We start from the raw sequence: 24,454 nt of genomic DNA on the forward strand, positions 1-24,454 counted from the left end.
AGAGTTTGAGAAGGATGGGCTTAGCTCTTCTCTAAATGTTTGATAGAATTCGCCTGTGAAGCCCTTTGGTCCTGGGCTTTCATTTGTTAGAAGATTTTAAATCACAGTCTCAATTTCAGTGCTTGTGATTGGTCTGTTTATATTTTCTATTTTTTCCTGGTTCAGTCTTAGAAGGTTGCGTTTTTCTAAGAATTTGTCCATTTCTTCCAGGTTGTCCATTTTATTGGCATAGAGTTGTTTGTAGTAATCTCTCATGATCCTTTGTATTTCTGCAGTGTCAGTTGTTACTTCTCCGTTTTCATTTCTAATTCTGTTGATTTGAGTCTTCTCCCTTTTTTTCTTGATGAGTGTCGCTAATGGTTTATCAATTTTGTTTATCTTCTCAAAGAACCAGCTTTTAGTTTTATTGATCTTTGCTTTTTCATTTATTTCTGATCTTTATGATTTCTTTCCTTCCGCTAACTTGGGGTCTTTTTGTTCTTCTTTCTCTAATTGCTTTAGGTGTAAGGTTAGGTTGTTTATTTGAGATGTTTCTTGTTTCTTGAGGTAGGATTGTATTGCTCTAAACTTCCCTCTTAGAACTGCTTTTGCTGTTTCCCATAGGTTTTGGGTCGCCGTGTTGTCATTGTCATTTGTTTCTAGGTATATTTTGATTTCCTCTTTGATTTCTTCAGTGACCTCTTGGTTATTTAGTAGTGTATTGTATAGCCTCCATGTGTTTTTTTTTTTTTTTTTTTACAGTTTTTTTCCTGTAATTGGTATCTTGTCTCATAGTGTTATGGTCAGAAAAGATACTTGATATGATTTCAATTTTCTTAAATTCACCATGGTTTGATTTGTGACCCAAGATATGATCTATCCTGGAGAATATTCCATAAGAACTTGAGAAGAAAGTGTTTTCTGTTGTTTTTGGATGGAATGTCCTATAAAAATCAATGAAGTCCATCTTGTTTAATGTGTCATTTAAAGCTTGTGTTTCCTTATTTATTTTCATTTTGGTTGACCTGTCCATTGGTGAAAGTGGGGTGTTAAATTTCCCTACTATAATTGTGTTACTGTCGATTTCCCCTTTTATGGCTGCTAGGATTTGCCTTATGTACTAAGGTGCTCCTACATCGGGTGCATAAATATTAAAAATTTTGTATCTTCTTCTTGGATTGATCCCTTGATCATTATGTAGTGTCCTTCTTTGTCTCTTGTAATAATCTTTATTTTAAAGTCAGTTTGTCTGATAAGAGGACTGCTACCCCAGCTTTCTTTGATTTCCATTTGCAAGGAATATCTTTTTCCATCCCCTCACTTTCAGTCTGTATGTGTCCCTAGGTCTGAAGTGGGTCTCTTGTAGACAGCATATATATGGGACTTGTTTTTGTATCCATTCAGCCAGTCTATGTCTTCTGGTTGGAGCATTTAATCCATTTACATTTAAGGTAATTATCAATACGTATGTTCCTATTACCATTTTCTTAATTGTTTTGGGTTTGTTATTGTACGTCTTTTCTTTTTCTTGTGTTTCCTGCCTAGAGAAGTTCCTTTAGCATTTGTTGTAAAGCTGGTTTGGTGGTGCTGAATTCTCTTAGCTTTTGCTTGTCTGTAAAGGTTTTAATTCTCTGTCAAATCTGAATGAGATCCTTGCTGGGTAGAGTAATCTTGGTTGTAGGTTTCTCCCTTTCATCACCTTAAATATGTCCTGCCACTCCCTTCTGGCTTGCAGAGTTTCTGCTGAAAGATCAGCTGTTAACCTTATGGGGATTCCTTTGTATGTTATCTGTTGCTTTTCCCTTGCTGTTTATAATATTTTTTTTATATTTAATTTTTGATAGTTTGATTAATATGTGTCTTGGCGTGTTTCTCCTTGGATTTATCCTGCATGGGACTCTGTGCTTTCTGGACTTGATTGACTATTTCCTTTCCCATATTAGGGAATTTTTCAACTATAATCTCTTCAAATATTTTCTCAGTCCCTTTTTTTTCTCTTCTTCTTCTGGGACCCCTATAATTCAAATGTTGGTGCATTTAAAGTTGTCCCAGAGGTCTCTCAGACTGTCCTCAATTCTTTTCATTCTTTTTTCTTTATTCTGCTCTGCAGTAGTTATTTCCAGTATTTTATTTTCCAGGTCACTTATCCATTCTTGTGCCTGTTATTCTGCTATTGATTCCTTCTAGAGAATTTTAAATTTCATTTACTGTGTTTTTTTTATCATTGTTTGTTTGCTCTTTAGTTCTTCTAAGTCCTTGTTAAACGTTTCTTGTATTTTCTCCATTCCATTTCCAAGATTTTGGATCATCTTTACTATCATTATTCTGAATTCTTTTTCAGGTAGACTGCCTATTTCCTCTTCATTTGTTTGGTCTGGTGGGTTTTTACCTTGCTCCTTCATCTGCTGCGTATTTCTCTGTCTTCTCATTTTGCTTAACTTACTGTGTTTGGGGTCTCCTTTTCGCAGGCTGCAGGTTCTTAGTTCCCGTTGTTTTTGGTGTCCGTCCCCAGTGGGTAAGGTTGGTTCAGTGGGTTGTGTAGGCTTCCTGGTAGAGGGGACTGGTGCCTGTGTTCTGGTGGATGAGGCTGGATCTTATCTTTCTGGTGGGTAGGACCGAGTCTGGTGGTATGTTTTGGGGTGTCTGTGACCTTATTATGATTTTCGGCAGTCTCTCTGCTAATGGGTGGAGTTGTGTTCCTGTCTTCCTAGTTGTTTGGCATGGGGTGTCCATCACTGGAGCTTGCTGGTTGTTGAGTGGAGCTGGGTCTTAGTGTTGAGATGGAGATCTCTGGGAGAGCTCTTGCCGATTGATATTATGTGGAGCTGGGAGGTAGAGCAATGTCCTGAACTCGGCTCTCCCGCTACTGAGGCTCAGGCCTGACACACGGCTAGAGCATCAAGACCCTGTCAGCCACACAGCTCAGAAGAAAAGGGAGAAAAAAAGAAAGAAAGAAAGAAAAAAGTAAAACAAAATAAAATCGTTATTAAAATTTAAAAAATTATGAAAACAAAAAATAAAAAGAAGACAGCAAGCAAGCCAATAAACAAATCTACCAATGATAGTAAGCTCTAAATACTAAACTAAGATAAACATAAAACCAGAAACAAATTATATGCAGAAAGCAAACCTCAAGTCTACAGTTGCTCCCAAAGTCTACCACCTCAGATTTGGGGTGATTCATTGTCTATTCATGTATTCCACAGATGCAGGGTACATCAAGTTGATTGTGGAGCTTTAATCCGCTGCTCCTGAGGCTGCTGGGAGAGATTTCCCTTTCTCTTCTTTGTTCGCACAGCTCGTGGGGTTCAGCTTTGGATTTGGCCCTGCCTGTGTGTGCAGGTCGCCTGAGGGGATCTGTTCATCGCTCAGACAGGACGGGGTTAAAGTAATAGCTGATTAGGGGGCTCTGGCTCATTCAGGCCGGGGGGAGGGAGGGGTACGGATGCGGGGCGAGCCTGGGGCAGCAGAGACCGGCGGGACGTTGCACCAGCCTGAGGCGCGCCGTGCGTTCTCCCGGGGAAGTTGTCCCTGGATCCCGGGACCCTGGCAGTGGCGGGCTGCACAGACTCCAGGGAGTGGAGGTGTGGATAGTGACCTGTGCTTGCAAACAGGCTTCTTGGTGGCTGCAGCAGCAGCCTTAGCGTCTCATGCCCGTCTCTGGGGTCCGCGCTGATAGCCGCGGCTCGCGCCCATCTCTGGAGCTCGTTTAGGCGGTGCTCTGAATCTCCTCTCCTCGCGCACCACGAAACAATGGTCTCTTGCCTCTTCGGCAGCTCCAGACTTTTTCCCGGACTCCCTCCCGGCTAGCTGTGGCGCACTAGCCCCTTCAGGCTGTGATCCTGCTACCAACCCCAGTCCTCTCCTTGTGATCCGACCGAAGCCCGAGCCTCAGCTCCCAGCCCCGCTCACCCCGGCGGGGGAGCAGACAAGCCTCTAGGGCTGGTGAGTGCCGGTCGGCTCCAATCCTCTGTGAGGGAATCTCTCCACTTTGCCCCCCGCACCCCTGTTGCTGCGCTCTCCTCCATGGCTCCGCCGCTTCTCTGCCGCCGCTCCGTCTCTGCCTGAGAAGGGGCTTCCTAGTGTGTGGAAACCTTTCCTCCTTCACAGCTCCCTCCCAGTGGTGCAGGTCCCATCCCTATCCTTTTGTCTCTGTTGTTTCTTTTTTCTTTTGCCCTACCCAGGTACGTGGGGGGTTTCTTGCCTTTTGGGAGGTCTGAGGTCTTCTGCCAGCGTTCAGTAGGTGTTCTGTAGCAGTTGTTCCACATGTAGATGTATTTCTGATGTACTTGTGAGGAGGAAGGTGATCTCCACGTCTTATTCCTCTGCCATCTTGAAGGTCCTCCCTTGAGTTTTTAATGTTTATTTTAAACTTCTTTTCTTTCCATTTTCTTCTTATTCTTAATGTCTTAATTCCAACTTCCTCTTAATCAATCTCCCTATATTATTTACTCACATACTTTTTTTCTTCCCCTCTTCCTCGTCACTTGTATTTATTTACTTTTAAATGGCTATTAGAGTACTGGTGGGTTCTTAACATGGCTGGGCCTGTAGCCAGCCCTCAGACACTCCCTCCTGGAATCCCTTCCCAGGAATGGCTGGGGAGACCTTCAGGTTACCTCTCAGGGCAGTAAATTCTCTCCCTGCAGATGGAATGCCTGACTTACTGGAACAGATTCCTCACAACCTAGGGCTCAGAGCTTTTAAAAACCATGGTCCCCAAGGATACTATAAACTAATTTAAAAAACAAACAACAGACTGGAAGAAAACATATGCGATGCTTTAAAAGACAATCAGTAAAGAGCTACAAGGCATAAGCAAAAGACAACCCTCCCACCCACAGAAAAAAAAAGGATTTGAACAGCTGAACTGCAGAAGCAGCAATGTAAGTGGCCAATAAAGACATGGAAAGAGGATTAATTTCAGCAATCATGGGGAAAATACAAAATAAATAACATGCACATTTCTTCTAATCCACTGTTTGCTTTTGCCTTGTTTTAATCTCATGGACACTTCTAATTGTGAAGATGCCTGTCTCCCTCTTTGCACTGGCTTCCAGGTTGCTCAGAACAAATTTCATACACGTATCTAGGACCTGACAACATGCATTTTATATATTAAGCTCATTTTTTTATTCCATTTAATTTTGTTTCACACACACACAGACACACACACACACACACCCCCAAGAGTTCCACAAGATAATTTGTTAAAGACAAATGAGAAATGAATAATACGCTCTCTAATGATAACAAAGAATGGCTATAAACCTCCCTCAAAACTACATTATTTATCTGTAAGCAGGACTTGAAGTGAAGGCAAAAACCACACATAATCAGCTCAGAAGAGCTGCTGGTTGGTGTCAGGCTATGAGACATTATCGCTGACTTAGAACCCTTCCATACAGACAAATGCTGGTTCCAACAAAGATAATGGGAGAAAATTACCAAAGGAAAGATTTCTCTTTTTCCTGGGAGCTTATTTAAAAGTCCTGGCTCCACCAATCCACTTGGGAAGTCAGAAGGGGCCCTAGGTGAGCAAGAGACAAGGCAGGGACAGGTACTGTGCTGGGGCAGGTACTGTGCTGGGGCAGGTACTGTGCTGGGGCAGGTACTGTGCCTGAGATCATGCACAGATCTCCCTCTGAGATCACGGGACTCGAGAAGCCCTGGATTGGAGAAGTGCTTCCTCTGTGCCTGCCTGGCTTAGCATGCCCCAGATATAGGCGGCCCGGCTGGAGACAGACCTCATTATTAACTAACTGGATCCGCTTTTGCCACCCTGAGAATATACATGGAAGATTGCATATATCTGATCCAAAGAAGACCGTAAATTTAGTAGCAGCCTGTGTGCATGCACATATTGGGGGAGGACAAGATAGAAATCTTGTCACATTAAATGTAAGCCTTAATTATAAGGTGAATCCCCATTTCAAAAATGTTAATAAAAAGAGTTTCTAAGACTATGGTGATAAAACCCCATCCCAGTTCCTGTAAGAAGGCAATCAGGGTGACAAAGCTGCAGCAGGATCCAGGGTTCACCAGACAGACAAGGAAGTTTGGGTAGGTAGGTGATTAGGACAGACATGGTGGAGGCTGCTGCCTCCTGTCTGAGGAGGGAGCCAGCCAGCACTGAGCCACTTTCCCAAAGTGCCCAAAGCCCCTTCACTGACCAGCTCAGGACTCCAGAGGCCATGGGGTCCAGGGATGCAGTGGCAGCTGATGAGCAGCTTCTCTAGGATCCCAAGAGCCCTGGTTTCTGCTGATGCGGCAGCAGTGCCTATGGTGGGCCGTGGAGTGAGGCAGATCTAGGTTGGAGCCCAGCCCATGCCACAAACAAGCCTCCCAGAGGGACAGAAAGCCCGCTTCCCTTACCCTCCTGCCAGCGCCAGACGGTGATGGTGTGCTCGGGGTCCACGCCCACTGACACCAGCAGCTTCCCGGTTGCGCTGAAGTTGATGTAATTCACCCCCTTCGAGTGGAAGCACCGCAGCACGGAGAGGGTGTGTTTGGTCATGGCGTCCCACACGTGGATGGAAGGTGTTGCTCCTGAATGTGGGAGGTACGACGAAGAGCTAAGGCTGGGGAATGGCGGAGCCGAGGCAACGCTGACGCTCACCTAAAAGCCGCTTTAGGACAGGTGTTCGGGGCGTTACAGTGACGGGGGCTAAGAGACCTATGGCCTGGCCTGGCCGAAGGTGAGAGACAACGGGAAACATCTGCTGTGCTTTCAGAGGCAGAGACCTAAGGGTGTTTATGTCCAACACACACACTCGAGGTGGAGTATACACAAAGGAAACTGGTGAGGTCAATGATTTGTATCTGCAACTCAGCCAGGTACAATCAGCAAACGAGGTACATCGACATGGTTTCGCTGTGCAGATTCAAACTACTCACAGATGCGACAGCCTTACCTGGGGTCTCCGTAATATCACCTGCATTGGATGAGCAATGGCAATGAGGAAGCGTCAAGGGAAAACAATAGCTAAAATAAGTCATGTTTCTAAGAGTGAAGCACTTAACACCAGCATCAGAAAGTTCCAAATTAAATTTTAAAATGGGCATGGGTTCAATGAAAACAAGCAGGAAGATATGTTTGGAAAAATTGCCTTTGAAATGACAGAGTTAAAAGAAAACAACCACCACTCTTCACAAATGTGGATCAGTTCACATTTGTCATTGGCATTTTCCTAGAGTGAGAAGAGCCAGGCACACATATTGGAATCTACCCTTGCCAAGCGCAACCTCCAGGCTTCAGATGTGGGGCTCTTCACTTGACACCTGGGCTCTGAAAAATTATTCTCACAAGTCCCCAGGGATGGGGGCCACCCGTTTATTTGGATGATGAGGCTCTGGTCTGACTTAATGGTCCTTCAGGTCACCAATCACTGGTTGTGTCAACTCAGGCAACATTGATACATTCAGGGCTCAAAAAATCAAGAGTGACATCGACAAAGGGTGGATACCAATGACCTGCCCGCTGCCTCCCCAGTAACTGCTGCTAAGTCAACGTCTCTGCTCAGCTGGGAGAGCCTCGGCGGCTGCAGGACCCTCCTACCTATCTGGCTGGTGGCCACCACGTTTCTGTACTTGGGGTGCTGGTTCACCGTGAGGCAGAGGATGTCATCCGTGTGCTCCAGGTAGAAGCTCTGGCTCCCTAGGAGAGACGGGGCAGGGTGAGCAGGGGACTGAAAGAGCTCTTGGGGCAACCCCAAAGCTTTGCGTGAGTCTTTGGAAAGGCCTTGTAAAAGCGAGAGCTTAAAGTGCCGAACTCTCACTTTAGGAATCATCCTTAGGGAGATGGGAGATCCTTTTTTACATTGACACATTCTGTCCCAGGATCGGGAGGAGAGCTGGTGTCTGTTATCTAATCTAAACACACAAGTTCCACTTCAATCCTTCTGCATCCTGGGTGGCGCCACAGCACAGCCCAAGTGCACAGGCTTCCAGAGTCCAGAACGGTTCCTCCTCCTGCAGCCCAGGACCCACGGCTTCTCAGTGTCTCTTCCTCTGGGCAGGGCAGGGAGGGGGCACCTGGAGATAGCGCTTTGCTGAGCAAAATGGCACTACATACTAATTGGAAAGGGAAGACTAAACAGGAGAATACTTAGGAAATCCCTTTTAATCATCTTTATCTATCAAAGTGCTAATCTCCTGGGTGCCTGGATAGCACAGGTGATGGCTTCACCCCCCTGAAGCCCTATGTCAACATGTGTCACAGGAAGTGGAGGAAAGGACAGGAAAAGCTTTATCGTCTATTGCAGCAAACAGTTTGCTGACTGCCCAAGTGGTCACTGTAAACCCACCCAAATGCACAGGAACTGAGAGGTGAGTGATGGCATGGAATACAGCACATTGCTACTAACCTGGTAACATGTGGCTAGAAAATTGAGCAAAATGTATAGAAAATTCCAAGGCCCCCCTCGCCCCCAAAAACCAAATCATTATGTGCCCAGTGATTTTACTGTCTAAAAAAATCTATGCATGAACTACAAAAAACTATGAAGGAGCATAAAAATTTGAGAGGAAGAAAAGGTTTGTTTTAAGATATAAAGCAAATAAAGGCGACATGTTACCGTGTTTAAATCTTGTGGTAAAAATAAGCGTGTCTATTAAATTAGTTTCTGAATGATTCTTTTTGCTTGAGGTGTTTCTTTTTAAACTTTTTTTTTAAATTTAAGAGTCATTCTATAGTTAAGGGACATTTTAGGTATTCTTGTTTATTGTTCTCATTCTCACTGTGAATGTGGTTAACTATTCAAAACAAACAAAACTTGAAAATCTGAGTTGCTAAAAATTTTGGTGACTGTTAAAAATCAATGAGAAAAGTTCCCTCATTTTTTGTTCTTGGTTACTGCCTATAAGGGTTTCTCTACTCCCCACACCCTCCTTCTGGCTTCCCTCCATCCCTCTCGGCCTCCATGGAGCTGATGGAAATACCGACACCTCCCTTCCAGGGCCTGAGATGAGATGTGGCTGGGTGAGGGATAAAGAGAAAGAGGGTCTGACTCTGGGAACGTGGGCCTGAGCATCTTCCAGGACTAAATGACACCAGTCTGGAATGGAGTGGAATGGCTCTAAAGGGAAGAGAGAGCTTAAGCTTTGGGGCATCTAACCACTGGGAAAGTGCATAAAAGGGCTAAAATAAAAGCCTGTGTTCAGATGGCGGTTTCTCCCAACCCATTTACCTGTGGACAGGTTCTGAACGATGCCGGCCGCGGCCGCGTGGAATATGATGTCAGCACCGTCATTCAGGTAATGCAGGTTATTGCGACAGTCAAACCCTCTGTAGCCAAAAACGTGGTCGAGAGCCAGCTCCTACATTCCCACACAAGGATGGAAGGGTCCTTAGAGGAAGTAACGGCACAGGAACAAACCCGCACTTCGGGGACACGCATGTCATGGGAACCATGAGGCTGGTGAGACAGCCAACCACTCACTCCTTGACCAGCTGGGGATACAGTGCAACCCTTTCTTTACTTCTTTGACATAATAGGGGGACAGGCTAACATGTAGAATTACAGTGAGTTTTCGAAATAGAAAAGATTTGCTTCCTTGCTTCTCAGGCGAGGCAAAGCCTACCAAGGTGATACCCGGTAAAGGTTACCCAGAAGTTTTACGTCTGCGCCTTGGCAGGTGCTCTCGAAGGTGAGCTGAATGGTGTCTCAGAGCTCCGCTCTGATTCGCCCAGATGCAGCAGGGACCGGCAGAGCACAGCACTGAGGCAAATGCAATGCTCGTTCTGTTGCTTGGTGCTTGCCCTACAAAGTTTCTACACCATCTACATTCTTTTCTCCCCAACAACTAGATACTGTTCTAGGTTTACAGTCTTTCTCTTCTTCCTGTCTTGTCTTCCACGACAAAAGCAGTGACTGATTCAGATCAGCTCTGTTCTTGATTCGACTTGACACACCTGTACTGTTGGCAGCTCTTCTGCACCGGGCACTTTGCTGGTTGGGGCTTGCGGGGGGAGGGATACAAGATTAAGAAGATGTGGGTCCCTTTTCTCTAGGTTCCCTGATTCTAGCCTTTTCTCTCTCCAAAGCTTGCGAATTGCAAACATCAGATTAATTCTAAAATACCACACCTCCTTACTCAAAAGCATTCAATGACTTTCACTACCTATGGGAAAGTCCAGACTCCTTAAGTTGGCACAATCAGGCCCTATTCTCACATCTCCTGTGACCCTTGGTCAAGCTGACACGTCCATTTAGCCCACGTATCAGGAGGTTTCCTATTTTTATGACTTTTTTTTTTTTAAATTATCTCTCACCTGGAAAGCCCTTCTTCTCCTTTCAACTGAGCGAGCGGCTACCCACCTCTAGTCTCTTCCCCACCCCATGTGTTTCCCAGAAACTGCGTGTGTAATATGTGATTCCCCAGTCTAGGTGGACAACTGACTCAAGCTGGGCCAATCAGATAGTTTCCGCCAGGAATTTAGAATTGAGGACCCTGGTAAGAGATGTAAAACTTGGGCACTGGATAGCACCACAGTCTACTAAAGAAGTTCAAGAAGTCTGCAGGAAAAGAGACGAATGCATCAGGCATGCACGAGGCCCTGCTGGGCAGAAAGAGGCACCATCTTGGCTCAGGGCAGCTTTTCAGCTCCTGGACCCTATCTTTCCTGAAGTTCAGCTGTATTTCTTGACCTGTGCTGTGTTCTATGATAAACCCCCCGCAACATATTTCCCTTTTCCAATACAAATGTTTCAGATAGATTTTCCTGCCTCGGGAGTTCGGAGCACAGCAGAGGAGAGAGATGAGTAGGGAACTATGGTAGTAGAGCCCGACAAGGGTGTGGAGGAGGGGGTGTGGGGAGGGTGGAGTACAGGAGGGTTAGGGCGGGGAGCATCTGGGAAGATTGCACAGAGAAGGGCTTGGAAGGGTGGGGTGTGGGGAGGGAAGAGGAGGAGGCTTCTCAGCATAAGGAGCTTGAAATCACAGGGGCCTGAAAGTCCCAGGCAGCCTCAGAGAACATTCATGGCTGTGGGGTTAGACACATGAGTTGCAGTGGAGAATCTCAGGTGATGAGCTAGGAAGGGGGCTCCTGGGTGAGGTTCTGAAACCATGAGCTTGGATCCCATCAGGAATGTGGGAATCTCCTGGGTCTTAAAGCTGGGGTGAGGCATGAAGAGTTGTATTTTCAAGAGCTAACTCTGTGGGCAGCAAAGGCATGTGTCAAAGAGGAAAGGGAAAAGTCTGGAGGCAGAAAGAACAGTTAGGAGGCCTCTTTCAGAAAACAGCAGGTCCCCTGGAGCTGCCATCCTAACAACTGAGTACAAAGCCCTCTCCACTTACTGGCTTGGTGATCTTGGGCTGGGGCCTAACATATCACTTGACTTCTCTGATCTATAGTGTTCTCATCTGTAAAATGGAACAATAATGGTACCCACCTTGTAGGTAGATGTGAGGCATGTGTGAAATACTTGGTGGGAAGTATATATACAGCAAGGTACTGGCACACGGCAAGGGCTCAAACAACATTAGAGACAGTGAATAAGCCTGCACTCTCTACGCACCCCACTCCCTGAGTGGTACTAGGTACAGGGAAAAGGGGCCAGGTCTGGGACATTTTTGAGTTAGTACCCATAGGACCTGGGAAGGGTCTGAAGGAACCCTTCAAGGCAGGGCTGAAAGAACGTGACCCAGGGGATGTGGGGATGGGACTCTGGTCACTGCTGGGGGACACAGTACTGTGTGGAAGGGAGAGAGGATAAGGGAGAGCCATCGGGTCCAGTTAGGGTCACTTGAAGGCATCTGTGGCAGGGGTCCCCAACCCCCAGGCCACAGACCAGTGCCTGTTAGGAACCCGGCCACACAGCAGGAGGTGAGCAGCGGGTGAGCGATAGAAGCTTCACCTGTATTTACAGCCGCTCCCCATGGCTCTCATTACCACCTGAGCTCTGCCTCCTGTCACATCAGCAGCCGCATTAGATTCTCATAGGAGCGTGAACCCTACTGCGAACTGCGCATGCGAGGGGTCTAGGTTGTGTGCTCCTTATGAGAATCTAGTGCCTGATGATCTGAGGTGGAGCTGAGGCAGTGATGCTAGCGCTGGGGAGCAGCTGCAAATACAGATTATCATTAGCAGAGAGGTCTGACTGCACAGAGACCGTAATAAATCAATTGCTTGCAGACTCATACCAAAACCCTATCTGTGAGTGGCAAGCGAAAACAAGCTCAGGGCTCCCACTGATTCTGCATTATGGTGAGCTGTATAATTATTTCATTAAATATTACAGTGTAATAATAATAGAAGCACACAATAAATGTAATGCACTTGAATCATCCCCAAACCATCTGCACCTCCCCCCGCATCCGCAGAAAAACTGTCTTCCACGAAACCAGTCCATGGTGCCCAAAAGGTTGGGGACCACTGTGTGGGAATTGCAGATGGTGATGTCCACCAGGCAGATCTTAGAACATCGATATCAGATTAAAAGCAAAATAGTTGAACCTCCTCACCTCAACCAATTTCTTTTTTTTGGTGATACTGTTCTTCTGGAGTTTCTCAGGCTGGGGAGCTGCTCTGCTAACGGGTGGTCTAGAACAGAGAGTGGCCAAAAGAAACACAGTGTTGAACAAAAGGCAGCAAGGTTGCTTGTCCAGCGAGGTCAGCTAAGACCAGTGCCAGGCTTTCTCCCCTCCCCCACTTGGAGGACCCCATGCCTGGGTTTGATCTGTCCTGCCCCCTCCCTCCCCCCCACCCCAGGAAAAGCTGTTTCTGACATTTTGGGTCCTGGATTCACAGGCACCGGGTTGGGCTTCCCCACACGTAAGGCATCAGAGCCAGGGTCAGTCCCTCTCTCCCGGGAGCCAGGAAGAATGCGTGAGCCAGAGGGGCTGGTCTTAAAACTAAAGAGGAGCCTAAGTCTGGGAAGGAAGAGGCCACACTTCCTGAACCCACCGGCCATTCTTCAGACAGGGATGTACCAACACCGTTCAGAATTAGGTGGCCAGAGATCATGGCGTGTTGTGAAGTAGGACTTATAAGCCATGCCTGGGAATGGGCCCTGAAGGCCAAGTGCCCAGGTCATTCTTGCCACACAAAAGGGCACGTAGGAAGCAAAGGCATGAAAGACAGAACAAACTCCTCCACTGCCCTGTCCCTCAGGGTCATGGTCTGCATTCAACTGCTACCACCATGCCCAAGGTTACTCTTCCCTGCTTGGTTTTGGAGATCTGGGCCTCCAATTTTAATTAAGAGATTTCTTTAATGGGTAAGCCCTCAAGGACTTGTATATGAGGAGGGCGATCTTTTGGTAACAGACTTCTCTCAGAGTTTAGGGGCCCAGGGATGGACAGGTTGGCCCTGCATCTGCTCCCACCATTAGCTACGGCTCTTGGGCTATGCAAAGAGAAAGGATTACCTGGATCCCCTTGCGAGCAGCACACAAAGCCAAGTGAGAGACTTAGTACAGGTCAGAGCCACACTAGCAAGCACCTCATTCATGCACAAGCATCGTCCAAGTGAACAGACATGCCCGTGTGGCACACACCATGCTTCCCGAGCATGCCAGCAAAGAGCTAAAACAGAAATGAAAGAGTGCACCGCTCTGCAAATTCAGAAAGCTCATACCCTGGCGTCTCTGGGCAAACTCTGCACTAAAGCGCCTACAGGATAGGGAGAAAAAAGGAAGCCTTGTCACTGCTTCCGCACCCTCTACGGACTTTGCCAGTGCGCCTGGGGCCACTGCTTATTTTAGAGTGTGCTGGGGAGAAACTTGTTGTCAGAAGAACAATCACATCCTCCTGGATGTCGTTGGGAGTTAGGCACAATGGCTGCTTTGTGTCTGACTCAAGTTCAACTAATAATTTAGCCTAATCATTCGCAGTGTTTCTTGGGAGGGCAGCTTGCCTGCTGGAAGGGCTTGCGTTTTTGTGCTGGGGAGAAACAAGGTAGCTTTATTTTCTCAGAAACTCTTCAGTCAAAACATGTTATGTAATCATAAGTGATAATTGGACCAAATGGCATCACAATCACCACCGGAGAATGGGGAGAGAGTGCGTCTCTGCAAAACGACACCCCCGGCTGATATCATCGCCGCCAAATTGAGCAAAAGCGGGAGGCCGGGGGCAGGCCAGTTTTCACAATTAGACTGCCTTCGCATTAATTATCGCTTCCCGGGACATCTGCTCTTTCTTCTGTTTTAGTGGAACTTTTAAATGAAATCCGTGGGTTTCTTCTTCCACCTAAGAGTCTTCGAATGTATGACAAAAGCAAGCCAAGGTCTGAGATGGGAGCAAGGGGATGCTGGGACTAGAGCACGGTTCATAAGGCAGAATTTGAGATTACACGCCGGGCTCGTTTTCAGGGCATACCCAGGTTGTATAATATGTCACATATTATACAGTGTATACAGAGTATGCATACAAGCACAACCACTGTGTATTTATATATACAGGAGATTGTGTATATATATACACGTAGAGGCAATCCGATGCTTTTTTTCACCTTGATTTTCAGTTAAAAACTGAAAAGTAAAGCAATCTCAGAATGTTTCTTTCTTATTTCACAAGCATGTTTACAGCTGTATTGCTTCAAAACGGAAGATGAGGGGGCAAAAGGCAGAAACCTGCATTGTGGCAAATTCAGCAGAGTGTAAGTATAGACCCTTCACGGTTGTGAATTCTGCATGAACGCTTAGTTCTAGATGCTCATTGAACACCTGGGCTTTTGCAGAGTGCTGTGCATACTTACTTGACAATTCCCTGCCTCCAAAGGAAAGCAAGTTAAAACACAATACAAGCATTAAAGGCTTCTTTCCAGGCATCTATAAACAGGGTTCATAACATCAGATGTGGTAGGGACTGCCAACAATTTCAAACACAGCCAAACACTGGAGGTTTAGCATTTTTCAGTGGATCTAAATCCTTCCAGATTCAGATTCCTTTGGAAACGTGACTCTGAAAAGCTTTGCTGAGGTGGGAAAGAGTAGAGTGTGTGAGAACATTCACTCACTTTTCAGTCCAATAAACTCTTTATAGCTGGTTGTTCCCAGCTGGCACACAGGACGGGAGAGGGAGGAGGCCGTGAGTGCAACTGGGAATCAGCAGGGAGGTGCAGAGAGGTTAAGGGCTGGGAAGGCGAGCCGTGGGGGATGGGGGGAGGAGCAGAGACACAAAGGGGCCTCATGGGGGCAAGTGGGGCTCTGAAGAGACTCTGGGAAACAAAGGAGAAAGAGTTTCCATTGGGAAAGAAATTTAAGGAGGGAACCTGGCAAGAGAGCAAGCGAAGTGGATAATCAGGAGAGAGGAGGAAGGACAGGCTTGAGCTTGGAGAGGGCGGGAGTGCAGCTATTCAAGTAAGAGAGGGTGGAGGAGAGGCCTGGGAGCTCAAATGTGTGATGTGGTGTTAAGTCACGAGGCAGCCCTATTCCTCCCCAGTGCTGGGGGTGCAAGCTGCTGGAGACCCACCCCACTCCCCTGAGTGGAGTCACCACCCCAGGCCCCATGTTTCCTGTGGGCATGGAAGGACCGTGACGGGTCAATCCCAGCTGCAACCCCACTGCCCAGCAGCTCAGCTGCTGAAGAGAAAGCTTAGACACACTTGAAGACATGTGAGTGTTACTCTGACACAGGCTCTCACCCCACAAAGGGCCCCAGGGGTGGCCAGCGCCCAGGTATTCACCTCCCCGCCTGTCGCCCCTCCCTGGGGTGCTGGGCTGGCAAAGCAAGGGGTGGAGCAGAGTACACGATGACCTGAGATGCACAGAAGAGGGTTCAATGCCAGGGCTCTTGGGGCAGCTTCTGAAGTGACTGAGGAGGTCAAGGAAGTCAGTCACAACCCAAGACGAGCGCAACGTGAGAGCCAACTAGGGAGGAAGGCTCAGAAAGCCTGTGAGAAACAGAGTCGTTCCAAGTAGCTTCTATAAAGAGAGGTGCGGGTGTGGCGGAACTCAGCTACATTTAGCCAAGAAATGCAAGTTTGGAATTGTTTTTAGTGTAGTTAGTCAGACCATGTTCAAAGTGTCCTTGGAGGAAACGTAGCTTTCTTCAGATTCCAAAATGTGCTATCAAAATGCTCTAAGAGTTTTCAAAATGTCTTGGGAAACCCAGCTATCCTTGATCCTGGTTCCAGATGGGAACCAGTGGGTGATGTGAGCACTGTTTTAGAACTGTCCTCCAACAAGATCTATCACCCCCATGGATGGGCTGCAGGGACTCAGTGAAACCCCTGACATTCATGCCAAATTGTTTTGTACATGTACATTTTTTCTGGGGAAAGGAGGCATGTTTTAATTATATTTTCAAAGATGTCTGGAGGGAGAGAGAGAGAGACAGACAGAGAGGGGGATTGGGATCAACTAAGAACCACTGCTCCAGGAAGAGGCCAGGTTTAAGAAAAGTCTCCAAAGCCATGGGAGCTCTCTATTATCAAAACAAAAGGAACCGGATTCTGTTCAACGTATTCCCATGTTTTCTAGAACCATCTATAGAGCTGCTCAGCGAAGAAGTAGAGTTGAAAGAAGGGTGTCAGGCAGGGGAACTATGCGCTACCCTAAGAGAACCCTTCTATCTTGAAAATGCTCTTGACTGAAGCCTATAACACAGCCCTTTTTAACAAAATAGAGGTATAGTCCCAGACTTGGCCATTTTAGGTGAACATCAAATTATTTGGGTGAAACATTGAGGGCATAAGGGACGGCGTAGAGGAAGTACAAGTAAAGGCGAAGACTACTGAAGAGGCCAGTGTAATAATGCAAGAGAGGGATGATGTATCTCTGGACTAAAGCAGTGTTGTGCAGAAGGAGACAAGTGAATATTTAAGGAAATATTGGTGAAGTATACCGCAAAGACTTTATAATTGATTAGCTCTAGGGGATGAAGGAGGAAGAGCAATTCAAGTGGAACACCAGTTCTCTGCTTGGGCCTCTAGGTGGACGGTGGCACCGCTGACTGAGACAGGAGAAGAGTTTTGAGGGAAGATGATGAGTTCCATTTTGGCATGTCAAACTTCGGACATCTGTGGGTTGGCTATACCAGCTGGAGGTTAAACTGAGAGGTGGGACTCAGACATATGACTTTGGGAATCATCAGCCAGTAGGTAGAACATATGAATCAGGGAGAGAGTGTAAGGTGAAAAAAGAGAATGGCCAAAAGTGAAATCCTAAGGACGAACAGCATGTGAGGGGCTGGAAGAGGAAGCAGAGATGGGGCACTGGGAAGGAATGGTTGGAGAGGTTGGAGGAGGGCCAGAAGAGATTGTTTCCAAAAGGTAAGTGACAGAAGAATATCTAAAACCGCACTGTCCAATATGGTAGCACTGGCCACATGCAGCTCTTGAGCACTTGAACTGTGGCTTGTCCACATTAAGATGTGTTATAACTGCAAAGCACACACCAGGTTTCGAAGACCTAGTAAAAATAATTCAAAAAAGAATATAAATTATTTTTATATCGATTACACATCAAAATGACATTTTTATGTTTGGGGTTAAATAAAATACATTATTAAAATTAGTTTCACCGTCTCTTTTAATTTTTGCAATGTGGCTACTAGAAAAATCATATACATGGCTTGCATTATATTTCTGTTGAACAATGCTACTCTAGAAGAAACAAGTTTGTCCTTTAAACAAGACAAAGAGGAGAATGGATTGGATTTGGGAATTAGAGAGTCACCATGACAGATGGAATGGCTGGAGAGTGAAGGAGAGACTTGGTAAGGTCTTGGTGAGAAGGAGAAAAGGGAGGGAACGTGAGGGTGGGAATATGTGTATAAGTGTAAAAGCTCAGCCAGAGGTCTTGTTTTCCTCCTGAAGAGAGTTAGGCGGGGATGGGAAAGACTGGAATGTGTTTCGTGGCTGAGGACATGGACCCAGTTTTGGGCAAGTGGCAGAGGAGACATAGGAAAGAGGAGAGATGATGAGGGAGCTCGGATGGATGGGAGGCTGGGGTCCAAGCACCAGCTTGAAGGAGGGACCAGCCTTGAAGAGGAGGGGGGTCTCACTTCCTCTGAGAGGAGAAGGAAGGAGGTGAATAGTTTTTGTGGGGTGGCGAATAGAAAGGACTCTGGTAAGGGCAATCGGTACCAATGTGATTTTCTAGTCAGAAGAGTGGAGGCGTGGGGCTGTAGGAGAAATATAGGAATGGAGAGCGGAGAGGACTGAAAGAGTGGCATTTAAGGAGGCAAAAAGTGAGGCCAGGAGGGAGCTGATGAAAAAAATGGAGGTGTCTAGACACTGGATGTCTTGATGAGGATGAAGATCAGGTGTTCTGGGAACGAGAAATCTAGAGGAGAGAAGGGTAAGTCATGGAGACAGGAGCTACGGGTGATGACTTAAGCCACAGCACAGCAGGAGCTGGGGTCGGCCAGTTGACCACTAGCCAGAGACAGGAAGTTGATAAACGACAGGAAGTGGGAGGCGGAGAAGATGGCAGAGCATGATGTGAACTTCAAAGGAGTGAAGTTCCTTTGAAGTGAGCACGCCGATATGCTTCACACACACCTGCAAGAAAGCCCGAGCCTCCACACCTTACACCCAGTGACATCGTTTCAAGGGGCACAAATCGTGCACCCTAACAACTGCTTCTGCAAATACCTTCTCAGTTATCACATCAGGACCACACAATGGTAAAAAGCAGGAGGGTAAACAACCCTAGTATCACCCATTCCCTCCAAATGGAGGTCTGAGAGATGTTCAGAGACTTGATTAAAATTAGAGGACCCAATGCCGCCAGTGTCTTCTGAGAGAGAGAGAGAGAGAAGCTCCCTCTTGGTAGAAGAGCGCTTACCCATTTGTGATATGTTCTTTAGCTCCATGTGCAAGTGGGTTTGAGTCAACTGATTCCACTGTAGGAGTATAATTTCCTAGGTGTGTTAATCTATTAAAAAGTCATTTTTTAGCACTTCATAGCACCTCTGCATTTTTATGCCCTGGAACATTCTTTGTGATAAAAAAATGAGCAAATTGTTTTCTAATGAATGGCAGGCTAAGTTCCTAAAATTATCAGTTACATAGAAGTCATTACTTTGCTTCAAACAACACAGAAAATCAAGGGGTGTGCAAAGGGAAAATCATTTATGAAGGTAGCATTAAATTCCCTTAAATCACTAACCATTCATCTTTCAGAAGAGTTACATGGCAAACAACAGGCCTTTGAAATGATTAATTTCAGCATATCGGGGTTTAATAGCTATTGTAACTTCAGTTCCCTCCACCTTGTCAGAGAACAAGAAACTTGCCACCTTCTACCTGCTCAGGGCAGCTCTGAGCGTAGAACTCACAGAATTAAGGGATTCAGGGAAGAAGAATAATTTAGCCTGGAGAGAAATGCTCTGGAGTAGCAGAGCATTGCCCCGTTTGCCCTCCACGTGCTCAATCACCCTCCCAGAGTGAGATCTGAGCTTAGCTCTCATGCAACATATATGCAACTGCAGGGCTCTGTACCAAATCTTAGGCTCTTTATGGTCCCTCCACTGTGGGATGGAGTGGTTTTAACAGATCTCAGTATGGTAAATTCAGCAGCACCTGCTAGCATGACTGTCAATTCTTAGAAACTCTTACACTACAAGCTCACAAAGCATCTACTGATCAGTGATGACAAAGGGCTTCTGTCAGGCCAGGGAAGCTGAGGAAAGTGCCAGGAGAGCTGGGCTGTTTATTCGTTGATGTCACCATGGATGGGAGCATGGTCCCGCTACATCATGCTCATCAAACCTCAGGCAAACTTGAAATGTGGATTCACTGATTAAAATAAGGCATTTTTCAAAAATGGGGGGCAGGTTCTCTCAGCAGACTTCTGTCCTCAAACATAGCATGAAAGGTAAAAAGAGAAACTGGGATTACCTATAGATGGTGGTTTGTTTCAATTCAGGGAACTCTATCTAAACTTTTCCCATATTTTTACACTCTGCCACTTGGGACCATGTTCTTTGTTTCATTGTAAATCTGCTGACTAAGAAGCTTTGTCTGTAAAAAGAACTTTTCAGTTCTTTTTGCCTCGGGTTATTGTAATAGATTTAAACCAAATAAACATTTAATTCCTAATGGATGGAGGGTATGAAGATAAAAAATCATTTAACCAAGAGCAGTTCCATGGCAAGATGGGGCATCATTCAGTTCTACATGGGTCACACCTTTCACCACAAAAGTAAGACCACCCATCGGTGCTAACAAAACAAAGGTAAAAGTGGTTTGCTGACAAAAAACAGATTTGCAGACCATTTTGAGGACAGATTAATTTACTTAAATATGCAGAGAAGCAGGCTAAGTAAATGTGTCCATTCATCTACTCGCTGAAGAAATATCTGTTCACTACGTACAAGGCACTGTGTGAGGCACATGGTGGTGACCATGATAGGCACAGGACTGACCCTTGATAAACTGAGAGTCGCATAGACGAAGTTTATAATTCAGTGGAACTTTAACTAGCTTGATACCATGGACCCATGTATTAAGGAACTAAGGATTCAAGGCAGCTATTAATTTGGGGCTGAAACAAAAAACACAAATCTAAAGCAAACCAATCCCCCTAAACATGATGTACAGTTTTCTTCATAGGATTTTCTTTTTGTTTAAGTTCACGAATCTGTACAAATTGATTTGGAAAGGATATGAGATAATAGAAGTAGATAAGCTTTAGAGCCTTCCCCACGCAACCATAAGCATGGTTTAAGAAAAAGTTTGGAAATCCCTAGTGCTAGACCACTCTGTTTTGAGGTCATCTGGTGCTAGGACCTGTCAATTCAGAGATGAGGGGGCCACCATTTATAGAAGGCTCAGAATCTGCTTCTAATCTTTGTTTGTAAAGGCTTCTTGGTTTCCTAAGGAACATATGGCCTAGATTGAGAGTAAATATGTACCAGAGGGACTGAAAGATTAATGTAAGAGTATTCACAGATTCCTTCTTTATAATCCCCTGCTAAGAATAGTTCTGGCACTGCCACCTCAGTGTTTCCTCACACTGGCTAGCTGAAATGGATGAAGGGTGAGGTTGCCTTGTGGGGGAAGGCAGTCTGTGGAGTGGAAAACATTCTTTTCCCATTCCCTCACCATGGAGGATTAGGAGAAGGATTCCACTCAGGACACGACCCCCCCCCCCCACCTTCAATACATGTCTGGGGGTGCTCAAACCACCCTCCCCAGAGTGAGGCACTAGAGGGAGGGGGAGGACAAAGATCACCCTTCAGGATCCTGATCTGCCTGCAAATCCACAAGTAGGGGTTACTGAAAGATAATGAGATGCTGACAGCCAAATGGGTGAATATTGCAAGGGGCCCCTGGTGCCTGGGGATGAGTCCCTGTCCATGGGAACTGTTGCAGGCACTGCTCATTCAACCATATGAAAGGAAACTTGTGGAATATATGACTGAGCAGAGAAGTTGCCTGATCCCCTAGATTCCCTTCTAAACACTCACTGTCATACTCTGCCTGCCAAAGGAGACAATGACCCTCAATGCCACAGAGATGTAGCTTAGGAGTAAGGGTCTCTCCACTTAAGGCTGGTGTTTGAAATTGCCTAAAGGCAGAATCCTTTAACCTGAGAGCTGGAAGGGACCAGGGGTGTCCACTACTTAGAGAGAGAAATTTCCAAACTGCATTATGAATGTAAAGACAAGATGCTGACAAGATCTTAGACTTTGGTATCTAATCCATGGGTGTCAGTTGGAAATCAACTGGAAATCAACCTAAATCTTGTTGTTAAGGAGTTTATTCATTCATTCAACAAATATTTACGGAGTGCTGGCACTGTTATCAAATTTGGAGATAAAGTAGTATATCAGAAATTTTGCTTTCACAGAGTTGACATCCTAGTTTGAGGAGAGGGGTTAAGAAGAATCTCCTAATCTGGTAAACAACAAAGGCCTGTGATTGTTCAACTCTTAAGGCAATCCTCAGATCTCCAACCAACAGGAGTAGGATTAAAAAAGAAGTGGCATTGATCCCACTTCTGACACCAATCCCACATCCCACTTGTGTTTTGTGGTTTTTTTTTTTTTTTTTTTTTTGGCTGTCACCCACGGCATGCAGAACTTCCCTGATCCCTGGTTTAGGGATCAAACAGCGACCTGTGCAGTGGAAGCTCAGAGTCTTAACCACCAGACCACCAGGGGAGTCCACCAATCCCACATCTGATTGCCTGAAGCCCTTGCCAGAATGCAGTCAGCCACTTTCCAGGTAAACACTGGATATCTATTGAGGTTTTAGATGTAAGAGAAAAACCAAGGGCAGCTAAATTTTGCTTTGACTCTCACTGAGCCAACTCTTTTTGTAAAAGTCAGAGATTCCAGAACAAAAAAACAAGGGAAATGGAAAGATGTGAAAGGTTTCAAATGTTGGGGAGGTAATGGTAGTAATAATAAAGTTGATATAAAACTGTCATTAACTAACTTTTGCTTTAAAAAATGGCCAAGATGGAGACTGATTTCAAATTAAAATTTTTAAATGTGAGGATTTCTACTTTAAAATATGTGTACTATCCCACTGAAGCAAAGCCCAGAATTAGACGGCTTCGCTGGTAAATTCTACCAAACATTTAAAGAGGAATTAACACCAATCCTTCTCAAACTTTTCCAAAAAACTGAAGAGGAGGGAACACTCCCAAACTCATTTTACGAGACCAGCATTATCCTGATACCAAAAACAGAAAAGGACATTACTAGAAAAGTATAGGCCAATATCTCTGACGGATACAGATGTAAAAGTTCTCAATCACATACTAGCAAACCGAATTCAGCAGCACATTAAAAGAATCATTCACCATGATCAAGTGGGATTTATCCTGGGGATGCAAGGATGGTTCAACATATGCAAATCAATCAGTGTGATACATCATATTCACAGAATGAAAGAAAAGAAATATATGATAATCTCAACAGACGTGGAAAAAGCATTTTACAAAATTCAACATCCATTCATGATAAAAACTATTAACAAATTAGGAATAGAAGGAACATATCTCAGCAAAATAAAGGCCATATAAGACAGGCCCATAGCTAATATCATACTTAATGGTGAAAGGTTAAAAGCTTTTCTTCTAACATCAGGAACAAGACAAATGTGCCACACTATTCAACATAGTACTGGAAGTCCTAGCTAGAGTAATCAGGTAAGAAAAAGAAATAAAAGTATCAGAATTGGAAAGGAAGAATAAAATTGTCTCTATATTCAGATGACATGATTTTACATACAGAAAATCCTAAAGACAACCATAAACCTGTTAAATCTAATCAATGATTTCAGTAAAGTTATATGATACAAATTAACACAGAAAAATCAGTAGTGTTTCTATAAACTAACAACAAACTTTCAGAAAAAGGAATAAAGAAATCAACCACATTTACAAGAGTATCAAGAACAAAATACTCAGGAATAAATTTAACTATGGAGGTGAAAGATCTCTACTCTGAAAACTATAAGACATTGATAAAAGAAATTGAGGAAGAGGCAAATAAATGGAAAGGTATCTCATGTTCATGCATTAGAAGAGTATTGTTAAATTGTCAATACTACAAAAGCCATCTATAGATTAAATGCAATCCCTATCAAGATTCCAATGGTGGGACTTCCCTTGTGGTGCAGTGGTTAAGAATCTGCCTGTGAATGCAGGGGACACGGGTTTGAGCCCTGGTCCAGGAAGATCCCTAATGCTGCAGAGTAACTAAGCCCCTATGCCACGACTACTGAGCCTGCACGCTACAGCCCATGAGCCACAACTATTGAGCCCATGTGCCACAACTATTGAGCCCATGTGCCACAACTACTGAAGCCTGTGTGCCTAGAGCCTGTGCTCCACAACAAGAGAAGCCACCGCAATGAGAAGTCCATGCACCGCAATGAAGAGAAGCTCCTGCTCACTGCAACTAGAGAAAGCCCACACGCAGCAACGAAGCCCCAACACAGCCAACAATAAATAAATAAAAACATATTAAAAAAAAGATTCCAATGGCATTTTTTTACAGAAGTAGAACAAACACTCCTAAAATTTATCCAGAACCACAAAAGACCCTGAATAGTCAAAGAAATCCTCAGAAAGAAGAACAAAGCAGGAGGCATCACACTTCCTGACTTCAAGCTATACTATAAAGCTATAGTCATCAAAATAGTATGGTATCAGTATAAAAGCCGACAAATAGACCAATGGAACAGAATCAAGAGACCAGATATAAACCCAAGCATATACAATAAACTAACATTTGACAAGGGAGCCAAGAATACTCAACAGAGAAAAGACAGTGTCTTCAATAAATGGTTCTGGGATAACTGGATAGTCACATGTAAAAGAATGAAACCAGACCCATAACTTACACCACTCACAAAAATTAACTCCAAATGGATTAAAGACATTTAAATGTAAGACCTGAAACCATGAAACTCTTAGAAGAAGACATAAGAACAAAGCTCTTTGATATAAGTCTTGGTAATGATTTTTTGGATACAACACCTAAAGGGCAAGAAACAAAATAAAAAATAAACAAGCAGACTACACTAAACTAAAAAGCTTCTGCACAGTAAAGGAAATCATCAACA

At 45.0% G+C, this 24,454-nt stretch overlaps 1 protein-coding gene across 1 annotated transcript in view; it reads right to left on the minus strand.

Moving 5' to 3' along the window:
- Positions 1–24,454, minus strand: part of EML6 (EMAP like 6) — a 184,741-nt gene that overhangs the window by 18,818 nt on the left and 141,469 nt on the right. Inside the window, exons 29-32 of the mRNA XM_033838189.2 lie at positions 12,445–12,523; positions 9,168–9,297; positions 7,538–7,636; positions 6,355–6,528 (exon numbers count right to left, since the gene is read on the minus strand). Coding sequence (XP_033694080.1) covers positions 6,355–6,528; positions 7,538–7,636; positions 9,168–9,297; positions 12,445–12,523 — 482 coding nt within the window. The remainder of the gene's footprint in view (positions 1–6,354; positions 6,529–7,537; positions 7,637–9,167; positions 9,298–12,444; positions 12,524–24,454) is intronic.

This window comes from Tursiops truncatus, chromosome 14, assembly GCF_011762595.2.
Source record: "Tursiops truncatus isolate mTurTru1 chromosome 14, mTurTru1.mat.Y, whole genome shotgun sequence".
Lineage (NCBI taxonomy): Eukaryota > Metazoa > Chordata > Mammalia > Artiodactyla > Delphinidae > Tursiops > Tursiops truncatus.